Source organism: Trichomycterus rosablanca, chromosome 3 (assembly GCF_030014385.1).
Source record: "Trichomycterus rosablanca isolate fTriRos1 chromosome 3, fTriRos1.hap1, whole genome shotgun sequence".
NCBI lineage: Eukaryota > Metazoa > Chordata > Actinopteri > Siluriformes > Trichomycteridae > Trichomycterus > Trichomycterus rosablanca.
This window is the reverse complement of record NC_085990.1, coordinates 47202793-47216222: the sequence shown is the minus strand read 5'-3', so window position 1 is coordinate 47216222 and position 13430 is coordinate 47202793. Positions and strand designations below refer to the sequence as shown.

At 38.6% G+C, this 13430-nt stretch overlaps 1 protein-coding gene across 1 annotated transcript; it reads left to right on the top strand.

Annotated features, from left to right (window-relative positions):
- The first annotated feature begins 2045 nt into the window (after positions 1-2045).
- On the top strand, positions 2046-12204 carry smpdl3b (sphingomyelin phosphodiesterase acid like 3B). Its single transcript, XM_062992172.1, has 8 exons — positions 2046-2115; positions 4955-5165; positions 5991-6088; positions 6188-6331; positions 9020-9189; positions 9286-9466; positions 10844-10977; positions 11842-12204. Exons 1-8 carry the CDS (start codon positions 2046-2048, stop codon positions 12202-12204), a joined length of 1371 nt encoding a protein of 456 aa, XP_062848242.1.
- Positions 12205-13430: the final 1226 nt, after the last annotated feature.

The window sequence follows — 13430 nt, the reverse complement described above, 5'->3', positions numbered from 1 at the left end:
TTTCCTCCCACAGTCCAAAGACATGCAAGTGAGGTGAATTGGAGGCACTAAATTGTCCATGACTGTGTTCAGTATAACCTTGTGAACTGATGAACCTTGTGTATTGAATAACTACCGTTCCTGTCATGAATGTAACCAAAGTGTAAAACATGACGTTAAAATCCTAATAAACAAACAAACAAACAAACAATCCATATACTATTTTAAGACCTCTGCATATAACATTGTTTTTACAGAAGCATTAAATGAGTTTAAACTAATCTGACTAATCGGTTAATTTTACATTTACACCTTTGGCATTTGCAGACACTTTTATCCAAAAAAAACATTATTGTGACAGTATACGGTCTACGCAATTGAGGTTTAAGGGTCTTGCTCAAGGGCCCAACAGTGAAAGCCTGACCTTGGTGGGGCTTGAACCAGTGACCCTTTGATTATTAGTTCAGTACCTTAACCGCTATGCTACAACTGCACTGTTGAGCTGATTGTCATGATAATAGACTTAAACATTTAAAACATCAGTAATCAGTAGCCACATGAAACATTATAGCTACTAAAAAGCTTCTACCAATTATTAAATACAGAACAGCAGTTTACTTTTTGTTTGCTTGTTTTAATAGAACATTTGACCTAGAACATTTACATTTTTGGCATTTAGCAGACGCTTTTATTTAAAGTGACTTACAGTACCGTAAAAGTATATTGTCTAAGCAATTGAGGATTAAGAACCTTGCTCAATGGCCCAACAGCAGCAATCTCGCAATGGTTACTTTTTGTTTGCCTGTTTTTAATTATTTTTGTGTGTAATATAAATGACTAATAAATGTTTTAATAGAACATTTGACCTAGAACAAAGTTCTTGTGTCTTTTACTAGTTTTGTTTGTCTGTTTTTATAAACACATTTCATGGGTATTTAATGTAAAAATCTAAGTAATTCCAAAGGAGTTTAAACATTTTTAGCTAGCTGGTACTTACGTTCATTTTTTAGGTACACCTATATGTGTTCATTGTATATTTACAGATACTTACTTTTTTCATCTGTTGTAATAAAAACTTACCAAACCTCTAACCAAACCTATCAGTCAAAAATAACCACCACATGATCACTAGTGACCAACATAGCCTTGTTGTGTGATAGTTTTGATGTATCATGTATTAGCTGCAGCAGGCTAGTTTTTCCATTTCATTTCTTCATTTTCATCAACAGCTTTGTTTCAATACTGGCCACAGTTCACAGGTAATGGGTTAGCATAGCAGACACGAAAGCAGTTTTCAACATCTCACTGTCATCACTGCTGGGTTGAGAATAGTCTGTTTATCAAAATATTTAGTGAACAGCAATCTTAGGTCTGACACTGCCCACTATTAAAGTGCTAAAAGATTATGACACTCCTTGTTAATGGCAGTTTTTCCATAGACATATTAAAATACACAACACTATAAATGTTCAACCACTAAATCCACAAATAAATCCAACGTTTCATGTTTGTATAAAGTATGTAGATGATAGTCAATTACTGCTGGGATCCAGGGATTGCACTGTCTAGGATAAAACTATTATGAAATGTAAATAATATTAAAAGAATTCTGTAAGTTGTTGCAATTAAGATTAGGAAGTTGTAGTGCATAATGTGTTAAGCAATAGGTTAGCTAATTGCTTTACGAACTTATGTCCAAAGTCCTTTTAGTTCTCATTTTATTTTATTTTAGGCCATAAATGAAATGGGGATTCCTGTAGCTACTTTCTAGATACACACAGTTACATAAAAAAATAAATAAATAACACAAAGTCAGTCTAGCAAAAAAAAAAACCATCTTGTGTATTAATGATGTTATAGCAACAGTGTTAAAAATTATTTATTTCTGTATCCTACAAGAGAAAAGGTGTTTATCTAAGTTCTATTAACTTCAGCTGCCTTATCTTATCTGTCATTTACTGTCAGCTGGAAATTGCATGCCTTTTCTGTTGGAGACTTTTAATTTATAAACCAACAAGCTAACCAGACAGCTTGGCTGAGTAGAGTCTCTCCTGGATAGTCACAATATGGACTTCAGCTGCAAAGTTCTTGTTTTTGCTGTTTTAACTTTCTCTGCAAAGGGCAAAGAACTCACAGGTAAGTGCTTAAAACTTTATCTCAAACACTGTAACATGTGTAGGTATGTTCTTAATAAAGATTATTCTTAACTGCTCGCAGAATGAGAATCTGCCAGTGTTGTTTTTTAATGGTTTCTGCATTTACATTATCAGCACATTAAAATTGTAATTCAAAGGATTTTATTAAGCAAATTAATATTACAGTACAGGAATTTACAACCCCAAATTAGAAAAAGTTGGGACAGCATGGAAAATGCAAATAATAAAAAAACACAGAGTTTTTTTACATTTACTTTGATTTTATTTGATTGCAGACAGGATGAACCTGATATATTTCATGTTTTATCTGCTCAACTTCATATCCTTTATTAATAAACATCTATTCCTGCATTTTAGGCCTGCAACACATTCCAAAAAAAGTTGGGATGGTAATGCATTTACCACTTTGTAATGTTGCCATTCCTTGTCACCACACTTAAAAGACGTTTTGGCACTGAGGAGACCAAGGGATTTAGTGTTTCAGCTTTTATTTTGTCCCATTCTTCCTGCAAACACGTCTTAAGATGTGTAACAGTACAGGGTCATTGTTGTCGCATTTTCCTTTCAAAATTCTCTACTGGGGAGAGGTCAGGACTGCAGGCAGGCCAGTCCAGTACCTGCACCCTCTTCTTCAGCAGCCATGCCTTTGTAATGTGTGCAGCATGTGGTTTTGCATCGTCTTGTTGAAAAATGCATAAACGTCCCTGGAAAAGATGATGTCTTGAAGGCAGCATATGTTGCTCTAAGATCTCAATGTACTTTTCTGCATTAATGCTGCCATCACAGAAGTATAAATGACCTCTGCCAAGGGCACTGACACAGCCCCATATCATGACAGACCCTGGCCTTTGGACTTGTTGCTGATCGCAGTCTGGAAGGTCCTCTTTGTCTTTGGTCCGGAGCACACGGCGTCCTTTTTTTCCCCAAAAAAAGACCTGGAATGCTGATTTATCTGACCACAATACATGTTTCCACTATGTGATGGTCCATCCTAGATGCCTCCGAGCCCAGAGAAGTCAATGTCACTTCATTACTAGCCCTAAATTGCCCCGTCCCAACTTTGGAATGTGTTACAGACCTGAAATGCAGGAATGGATGTTTATTAACAAATGAAATTAAGTTGAGCAGATAGAAGTTTTTGTAAGGAACAAAGTAAATGTAAGGAACTCTGTGTTTTTATTTTATTTGCCATTTTCCATACTGTCCCAACTTTTTCTGATTTGGGGTTGTACTACCACAATACTATCTGTCATGGGTGTGCCTGAGTGGTGTAATGGTAAGAGCCACACTGCCAGTAATAGCAGTGCCTAAGTCCTGGGGGTTCAAATTCCAGACTGGGCTAATGAACACAGAAGCTGCACGATGTCACTTGAGCCTAGCCATTTAAGGGGACCACATATCAGTGCACCCCTAGTGCCGGTCCCAGGCCCCGATAAATATGAGGTTTGTGTCAGGAAAGGCATCCTATGTAAAAACTGTGCCAAAAACTATTAATTAATCCATTCACTTATTCATTCGTTTAATACTATGTGTCATGGTAATATAATAAAGTGCTTATTATAGAATAACCACTGTTTTCAAAAATGGCAGACACACTACATGCATGTTATAGTTTATTGTTATTGTTATTTATTAATTTATTTATTATGAATTAAATACATTTTATTTATTTATTTATTAAATTGGAACCTTGATCTCAGCAATGATGGGCTAGTGCACCACCCATGCACCCTTATCATTATAGTGTTTACTAATGTACATACTAATGTGGTTGACAGTAACATCAGTTGTTGGAGTCAAATTGATTTAAATACTGTATTTGTGGTTAGTAATGAAACCTAGAACCAACACTTGCTTTACACTGTGTTTGACTGAGGCCAGTTAAGATCTGTGTGCAAATTTGCCTCAGAGGTTTTTGATGTTTTTTGTATGTGTGCAAAATTAACTAAGAATGTTCATGTTAAGTAGATTTAGAAAATAAAGTTATTTTTCATGAATCTTATTAAAATAGGGTCAGTACAGGGTCATAGTGAAAAGTAATTTAAAGTAGTTAAATTAATGTATTTACTATACACTGATCAGCCATAACATTAAAACCACCTCCTTGTTTCTACACACATTGTCCATTTTATCGACTTCACTTATCATATAAAAGCCTGTTGTAGTTCTACAATTACTGACTGTAGTCCATCTGTTCTTCTGCATGCTTTGTTAGCCCCCTTTTATGCTGTTATTTAATGGTCAGGACTCTCCCAGGACCACCACAGAGTAGGTATTATTAGGGTGGTGGGTCATTCTCAGCACTGCAGTGACACTGACATGGCGATTGTGTGTTAGTGTGTGTTGTGCTGGTATGAGTGGATCAGACACAGCAGCACCACCACCTAAATAATACCTACTCTGTAGTGGTCCTGGCCATTAAAGAACAGCATGAAAGGGGGCTTACAAAGCATGTAGAGAAATAGATGGACTACAGTCAGTAATTGTAGCACTACAAAGTGCTTCTTTGTGGTAAGTGGAGCTGATAAAATGGACAAAATGGTTGTTCACTGTATGTAGTAACTCTACCTGTCAACACTGGATAATTGGTAAAGGTTTGAAGGTCTACAAACAAAATACAACATCACTGCTAATGAGCAATTTAAATTTGAACCTGTGCTGTAGTGACTGGGGAAAATAGTAAGCTCCACAGTAGGCATATTGGCAAAATGGAACCTTAACCTTAGAATGTGATTATTAAATGCTTGAAGGAAATCAACACAAACTGACTGTTTCTCAAGTGAAAAGTCTTGGTTTATTCTCACACTTTATGTATTCAGGTAGCTTCTGGCATATCACAGATCTTCACTGGGATCCCACCTACAGCCTAGGTAACTCAGGATCAGTGTGTGATTCTAGCGGGAGCCGTCCAACTCCACATGCAGGAAAGTTTGGAGACTACGCATGCGATTCACCATGGGACCTTATCAATTCCACAGTGAATGCCATGAAGGATATTCTTTCTGATCCAGACTTCATTGTTTGGACTGGGTATTTGTTCTCTTTTTTTGATGATCATAACTGTATAACACTAACTCATTTTGTCTTTTGATACGTTCACTCTCTTGACATTGATAAGTAAGTAGCTAGCAAAGATAATACAGAAAAGATAATAGTCTTAATAAAGCAAGTCAGGGAATTCAATTCCTACTGTTGTTTTTTTGGGGATTAATTATTAAAACACACTTCTAAAAACATTTCTGGGTGTTTTAATATACAAGATCATCAAGTACATTAAAAAACATATATGTTCAATACATACAGTAGGCCCTTGACTTACGAATTTAATTGGTTCCAAAGGGCTGTTCTTAAGTCAAAATGTTCGTTAGTTAAACCTATTTTTCCCATAAGAAAAAATGTAAATAGAATTAATCCGTGCCAGACCTCCCCCTTACCTAACCTTTCTAATGTCTTAAATTTTTTTTTTTTTATAAATACAAGTATATTCCATTAAATCTTAAATTATAGAATAGACATTCCTATAAGAAACAACAATAAACAACAATACAATAGTAGTACTGTACTGTACATAAAAAACACACATCACATTTTAGTACAGTATGTTTGCTGTACCATACACCATAATACATTTCCTTCTTTTTTATAAAATGTATCTACCAGAAACAGCAATAACTCTCATATTTCTCTATTATTTCCTTCTTTATTTAAATAGTGTTGTATTTTGTAGGTGTTAATCCTAAGACTGCTACTATGTCCCTTTAGTGTATGTAAACTCAACATCAAAAATATATTTTTTTCCAACTGACATTAACTGTTGTAATTAATGCATGCAAATTAACCAAATGTCTTTTACAGAGATGATACACCTCATGTGCCTAATGAGGATCTTGGGGAAGAGGCAGTCCTAAGAATTATTGGCAACCTTACCCATATCTTACAAGCACTGTTTCCAAGTATGTACAGTCTAATGCACAGCATTATGTTTTGCTTTATTAAAACCCATTGTATCAGTGGACTGAGCTGCAGTATTTTAACTACTTTTGTTTTGTCAGAAACAAAGGTCTACTCAGCCATGGGCAATCATGACTATCATCCAAAAAGTCAACTGCCACCTGTTCAAAATAGCATTTATGAACAAATACAAAAGCTGTGGGAGGACTGGCTGGATTCTTCTTCAAGAGATACTTTTAAAAAAGGTAACAGAGTCTGACAACCTAACTGATTAAGCTTAAACCAGAGATGGGGACTCTGTGATAGTTTCGGACTCGACTTGTGACTCGCAAAAAATTACTTGTGGACAATGAAAGTCAGCAACATTACGTGTGACAATTTTATATATATATATATATATATATATATATATATATATATATACTGTTGCTGGTCATAAAATTAGAATATCATGAAAAAGTTGATTTATTTCAGTAATTCCATTCAAAAAGTGAAACTTGTATATTATATTCATTCATTACACACAGACTGATATATTTCAAATGTTTATTTCTTTTAATGTTGATGATTATAACTGACAACTAATGAAAACCCCAAATTCAGTATCTCAGAAAATTAGAATATTGTGACAAGGTACAATATTGAAGACACCTGGTGCCACACTCTAATCAGCTAATTAACTCAAAACACCTGCAAAGGCCTTTAAACGGTCTCTCAGTCTAGTTCTGTAGGCTACACAATCATGGGGAAGACTGCTGACTTGACAGTTGTTTAAAAGACGACCAATGACACCTTGCACAAGGAGGGCAAGACACAAAAGGTCATTGCTAAAGAGGCTGGCTGTTCACAGAGCTCTGTGTCCAAGCACATTAATAGAGAGGTGAAGGGAAGGAAAAGATGTGGTAGAAAAAAGTGTACAAGCAATAGGGATAACCGCACCCTGGAGAGGATTGTGAAACAAAACCCATTCAAAAATGTGGGGGAGATTCACAAAGAGTGGACTGCAGCTGGAGTCAGTGCTTCAAGAACCACCACGCACAGACGTATGCAAGACATGGGTTTCAGCTGTCGCATTCCTTGTGTCAAGCCACTCTTGAACAAGAGACAGTGTCAGAAGCGTCTCACCTGGGCTAAAGACAAAAAGGACTGGACTGTTGCTGAGTGGTCCAAAGTTATGTTCTCTGATGAAAGTAAATTTTGCATTACCTTTGGAAATCAAGGTCCCAGAGTCTGGAGGAAGAGAGGAGAGGCACAGAATCCACGTTGCTTGAGGTCCAGTGTAAAGTTTCCACAGTCAGTGATGGTTTGGAGTGCCATGTCATCTGCTGGTGTTGGTCCACTGTGTTTTCTGAGGTCCAAGGTCAACGCAGCCGTCTACCAGGAAGTTTTAGAGCACTTCATGCTTCCTGCTGCTGACCAACTTTATGGAAATGCAGATTTCATATTCCAACAGGACTTGGCACCTGCACGCCAAAGCTACCAGTACCTGGTTTAAGGACCATGGTATCCCTGTTCTTAATTGGCCAGCAAACTCACCTGACCTTAACCCCACAGAAAATCTATGGGGTATTGTGAAGAGGAAGATGCGATATGCCAGACCCAACAATTCAGAGGAGCTGAAAGCCAATATCAGAGCAACCTGGGCTCTCATAACACCTGAGCAGTGCCACAGACTGATGGACTCCATGCCACGCCGCATTGCTGCAGTAATCCAGGCAAAAGGAGCCCCAACTAAGTATTGAGTGCTGTACATGCTCATACTTTTCATGTTCATACTTTTCAGTTGGCCAACATTTCTAAAAATCCTTTTTTTGTATTGGTCTTAAGTAATATTCTAATTTTCTGAGATACTGAATTTGGGGTTTTCATTAGTTCAATCATCAACATTAAAAGAAATAAACATTTGAAATATATCAGTCTGTGTGTACTGAATGAATATAATATACAAGTTTCACTTCTTGAATGGAATTACTGAAATAAATCAACTTTTTCATGATATTCTAATTTTATGACCAGCACCAGTATACAGCATATATATATGATCCAACATCATTCTCATCGTGTCATTTCTGCTCTCTAATAACGCTACAGCCATCTTAACCCACAATGGGTAAATGTTCAAGCCAGCTTCTGGCGTAGTGCTGAAGCGTCGCTCCCTACTCCTTACTTTGAATATGAATCTCACTTAAAATGGTGGAATACGTAGTTCACTTCACAGCAACAGCTAATGTGAATGGAACGCTCCTACAGAATTGGCGCTAATAATTGAAAAAAAAACGCTTTCTGAACCAATCAGACCTTCTGATTTAAATTTTTAGTAATAAATGTTGTTATTTGTATGTATTTAGTTTGCAGCGTCACACAGATGATTGTCAATGAAACGCTTGACTGGCTTTTTAACGAGTTTGTGTTTTACTTCACACCTGGGAAAAGTTTGGAGGTTTTTAATTATAAGCACATTTAAAAAAACGGATTATATTCCTAATGGGACACACGATTATATTTTTAATATCATCTGGAACAACATAAGCTAAGGTAAGCAGTGGTTATGGATATTTTGCTGTGTTTGGGATTTTGGCTGCTGTGCCGTAATTTGCAATGAAAACAAAACGTATCAGTTTAAGCTTTTAACTGGTACCTAGGAAAGTAAAGGCCCGAAGTAAAACGGCAAAATACAGTCACTAATCTGTTGTTTTTTTATCTGAACTTATATATTATTTGTTCATTTCTATGCTACATTTCCAATATATGTTTTGTGTAGATTATATTGACTCGTGACTTGACTCGGAGTCTAGCCTAAAGACTCGTGACTCGACTCAGACTCGTATTTTGTGACCTGTGAACATCTCTGGCATAAACAATCAAACCCAGGACACCAGAAGCCATTTTGCTGTGTGGCAGCTCCGTCACTTCTTTTTTTTCTTTGTTTCCAGGTGGATACTACACAGAGATGCTGTTAAATCGAACTGGTTTTAGGATTATAGTCTTGAACAGTAATTTGTACTATGACCAGAACAAAGTAACAGAAAATATACAAGATCCAGCAGGCCAGTTTAAATGGGCAGATCAAGTGCTCACCGAAGCCGCCAAAAACAAGGAAAAGGTTAAATTACTGTGTTTTATCTTTAGTACATCACAAAGTTACAAGCTCAGAAATGGAAGTTCCTATTATGCTAAGAATATTGGGTCTCTTTTTAAGGTATACATTATCGGCCATGTTCCCCCTGGATGTTTTGAGAAGAAGCGACACAAGATGTGGTTCAGGCCTGAATTCAATAAGCAATATGAGCAGCTGATTCAAAAGCATCATGACGTCATTATCGGCCAGTTCTTTGGTCATCACCATACTGACAGCTTCCGAATGTTTTACAGTACAACAGGTATTTCTTATTATGCTTTTTGTGAGGTAGGATTGGGTATGTGCAAGGATTAAGCCTAAAAGTGTATATCTGGACAAACCTTTTCAACCCAACCCACAAACCCAAAAATTAATAGTAAACAATAATATGTAAATATAAAAAACAATACAAATGTAGCAAAGCCACTCATGTGGCGCAGTGGTAAAATACGCTAGCACACCAGTGCTGGGATTTCGAATACAGGGTTAGGGAGCCGGATAGAGACCTTATAACTGATGCAATTACGATCTCTGCTGGCTGGTTGATGGCATCTGCATAGAGTAGAAGAATAATGCTGATCAGGGTGTGGCTCTCCTTGCACAGGCCTGATTTGCATATGAACTCGGCTGCTGGTGCAGGTGAAAAAATGCAGTCGGCTACTGCTCACTTGTCGGAGGAGGCGTGTGTCAGTTCGCTCTCCTCAATCGGAGCGGGGGTCAGCACCAGTAGAGAGGCAGCATAACGCAATTGGGTAAAAAATTGGATGCGCTAAAAAACGGGAGAAAAAGTGAGAAAATGCATTAAAAAAAGGTGAGATAAATGTAGGAAACTAAGTGGACAAACTACACATTAAAATATTTATTAATTAATAGAAGTTACTGCAGTCAGAGTCATGACTACAGATTTGTGAACCTTAAAACTAGGCAGTTGTAGCCTAGTAGTTAAGGTACTAGACTAGTAATCAAAAGGTCGTTGGTTCAAGCCCCATCACTACCAGGTTGCCACTGTGGGCCCTTGAACAAGGCCCTTAACCTTCAATTGCTTGGACAATATATACTGTCACAGTACTGTAAGTCACTTTAAATAAAAACATCTGCTAAATACCGAAAATGTTAATGTAATGTAAAATGTTTTAATTCATATGCGCCCAGGTGGCACAGCGGGATATTTCGCTAGCACACCAGCCCGAGATTCTAAACTCCTCGGTTCGAAACTCGCCGTTGCCGCCGGTTGGCTGGGTACCATCTAGCGGGCATAATTGGCAGTGCCTGTAGCAGACATGGTTCTCCTAGGGTGGGATGACCAGACTATATGGGTGGGGTCTTAAAACGCTGTGTAAGGACCCTGGTTGGTAGATAGTGAGGCGCCTGTGCAGAGTGCATAGGTGAAAAAGGGTTCCGCTAAGGGCTGCACCCACGCGGGTCAGATGAGGCGTGAGCAGCAATATACCCACCTCGACTGCATTCGGGGATCCCCCAGCAGCGGAAGACAAATTGACTACGCTATATTGGGAGAAAATGCATAAATAAAATAGAAAAAAAAATTTTTTTATTAATTTACATATTCCTATAATAATGTCATGATAAAAATGTTTAAATAGCAGTAAGAAGTCAAACATAATTATCTTTTTTTGCACAGGATCTCCAATTAGTTCCATGTTCCTGACTCCTGGAGTTACACCTTGGAAAACAACACTGCCTGGAGTAGAAGATGGGGCGAATAACCCGGGCATTCGAGTGTTTGAGTATGATGACAAAACACTTTTAGTCAAGGTATGACAATCTATAATCTTCAGACTTCAGTTCATCTGGGTTTTCTGCCACATTTCATAAGCTTGCCAGTAGGTGGACTGGCTACACTAAATTGCCTTTACTTGTGAGTAAGTGGGTAATGTCATGGATAATGCCCTGTCTAGGATGTAGTAATTGCCTCGTGTCCATTACACAAGATTCATCAGTTCAAAATTTCATGTCAAACATAGTCATGGAAATTTTGTATCTCCAATTCACCTCACTTGCATGTCTTTGGACTGGGGGAGGAAACCGGAGCTCCTGACAGAAACCCACACAGACACGGGGAGAACATGCAAACTCCACACAGAAAGGACCCGGACCGCCCCACCTTGGGATCAAACCCAGGACCTTCCTGCTGTGAGGCGACAGTGCTACCCACTGTGCCACCGTGCCGCCCCGAAAATGAATAAATAAAAAAGTGAATGAATATCTTGTAACATTTTATCACTCTACACAGTTGAATAAATAAGCCATAAACATTAAATGTGGGTGCTTAACAGCATCAGGGTCCTGGGAACATGGGATCTATCCATGCTTTCATTTGCTGCCTGTGAAGCTTTTCCTTCCACCCTTTAAAATATGTCAATAGATAAATCAGCTGCTCTTGATTGTCCCTAGCTGTAAGTGGGTAAACGTGTAAGTGTGTGCTGCCCTAACTTAATCAGAAAAGAGCGGGTTTAAAAACACTGAATAAATAAATAACAAAGCATTAAATAGAACTGCATTAGGACTTCATGTGTCACCTTCCTCTTTTTTGTATATTTTAATAAATAAATAATAAAGCATTGAATAGAACTGCATTAGGACTTCATGTGTCACTTCTCTCTTTTCTCTATATTTTAGGATGTTGTGACCTACTATCTGAACCTGACCTATGCCAACATTGCACAGGCACGCTGGGAGAAGGAGTATCGCCTGACTGAGGCATTTGGGGTACCAGACGCCTCCCCTGCCTCCATGCATCATGTGTTAGAAAGGATAGCTGATGACAGCTGCTACCTGCAGAAATATTACGCATTCAATTCTGTAAACTATGATCGATCGGTTTGCAATGCAGACTGTCGTATTGACCATGTTTGTGCCATTAGAGAGGTGAACCTTGACGCCTATGAGCGGTGTGTGGAGAAAGAGGGGGCATCCTTGGTTGTCCCAACCTTGCTAAGTATCGGTTTTGCATTAGCTGTAAGCATGTGGGCCAGCTACTAATGTTCAAATCCTGCATTGTTACACTCACTTCAGCATGTTTGAGTTTTCTTCTATTTTCTCCCACCAAGTCATTTTACCTTAATCATCTAGGGCAGTCTTATTTAAACAGCAGTATCTTAAAGTGGTAGCCTAGTGGGAAGAGCTTCGGGCTATCAACCGGAAAATTGGCGGTTGAAATCCAGGCTCTGCTATGCAGCCACTGTTGATGGCTGACCCTGCGCTCTGACCCCAGTTTCCAAACAAGCTGGGATATGCGAAGAAAGAATTGTATTGTACTGTACACCTGTACATGTACAGTGTATCACAAAAGTGAGTACACCCCTCACATTTCTGCAGATATTTAAGTATATCTTTTCATGGGACAACACTGACAAAATGACACTTTGACACAATGAAAAGTAGTCTGTGTGCAGCTTATATAACAGTGTAAATTTATTCTTGCCTCAAAATAACTCAATATACAGCCATTAATGTCTAAACCACTGGCAACAAAAGTGAGTACACCCCTTAGTGAAAGTTCCTGAAGTGTCAATATTTTGTGTGGCCACCATTATTTCCCAGAACTGCCTTAACTCTCCTGGGCATGGAGTTTACCAGAGCTTCACAGGTTGCCACTGGAATGCTTTTCCACTCCTCCATGACGACATCACGGAGCTGGCGGATATTCGAGACTTTGCGCTCCTCCACCTTCCGCTTGAGGATGCCCCAAAGATGTTCTATTGGGTTTAGGTCTGGAGACATGCTTGGCCAGTCCATCACCTTTACCCTCAGCCTCTTCAATAAAGCAGTGGTCGTCTTAGAGGTGTGTTTGGGGTCATTATCATGCTGGAACACTGCCCTGCGACCCAGTTTCCGGAGGGAGGGGATCATGCTCTGCTTCAGTATTTCACAGTACATATTGGAGTTCATGTGTCCCTCAATGAAATGTAACTCCCCAACACCTGCTGCACTCATGCAGCCCCAGACCATGGCATTCCCACCACCATGCTTGACTGTAGGCATGACACACTTATCTTTGTACTCCTCACCTGATTGCCGCCACACATGCTTGAGACCATCTGAACCAAATAAATTAATCTTGGTCTCATCAGACCATAGGACATGGTTCCAGTAATCCATGTCCTTTGTTGACATGTCTTCAGCAAACTGTTTGCGGGCTTTTTTGTGTAGAGACTTCAGAAGAGGCTTCCTTCTGGGGTGACAGCCATGCAGACCAATTTGATGTA

Excerpts from the sequence above, each read along its gene's own strand:
- smpdl3b (XM_062992172.1), top strand. The coding sequence starts at position 2,046 with ATGGACTTCAGCTGCAAAGTTCTTGTTTTTGCTGTTTTAACTTTCTCT. Across the intron at positions 5,166-5,990 it reads GACTTCATTGTTTGGACTGG|AGATGATACACCTCATGTGC; the intron begins GTATTTGTTCTC and ends TGTCTTTTACAG. Across the intron at positions 9,190-9,285 it reads CCGCCAAAAACAAGGAAAAG|GTATACATTATCGGCCATGT; the intron begins GTTAAATTACTG and ends TCTCTTTTTAAG.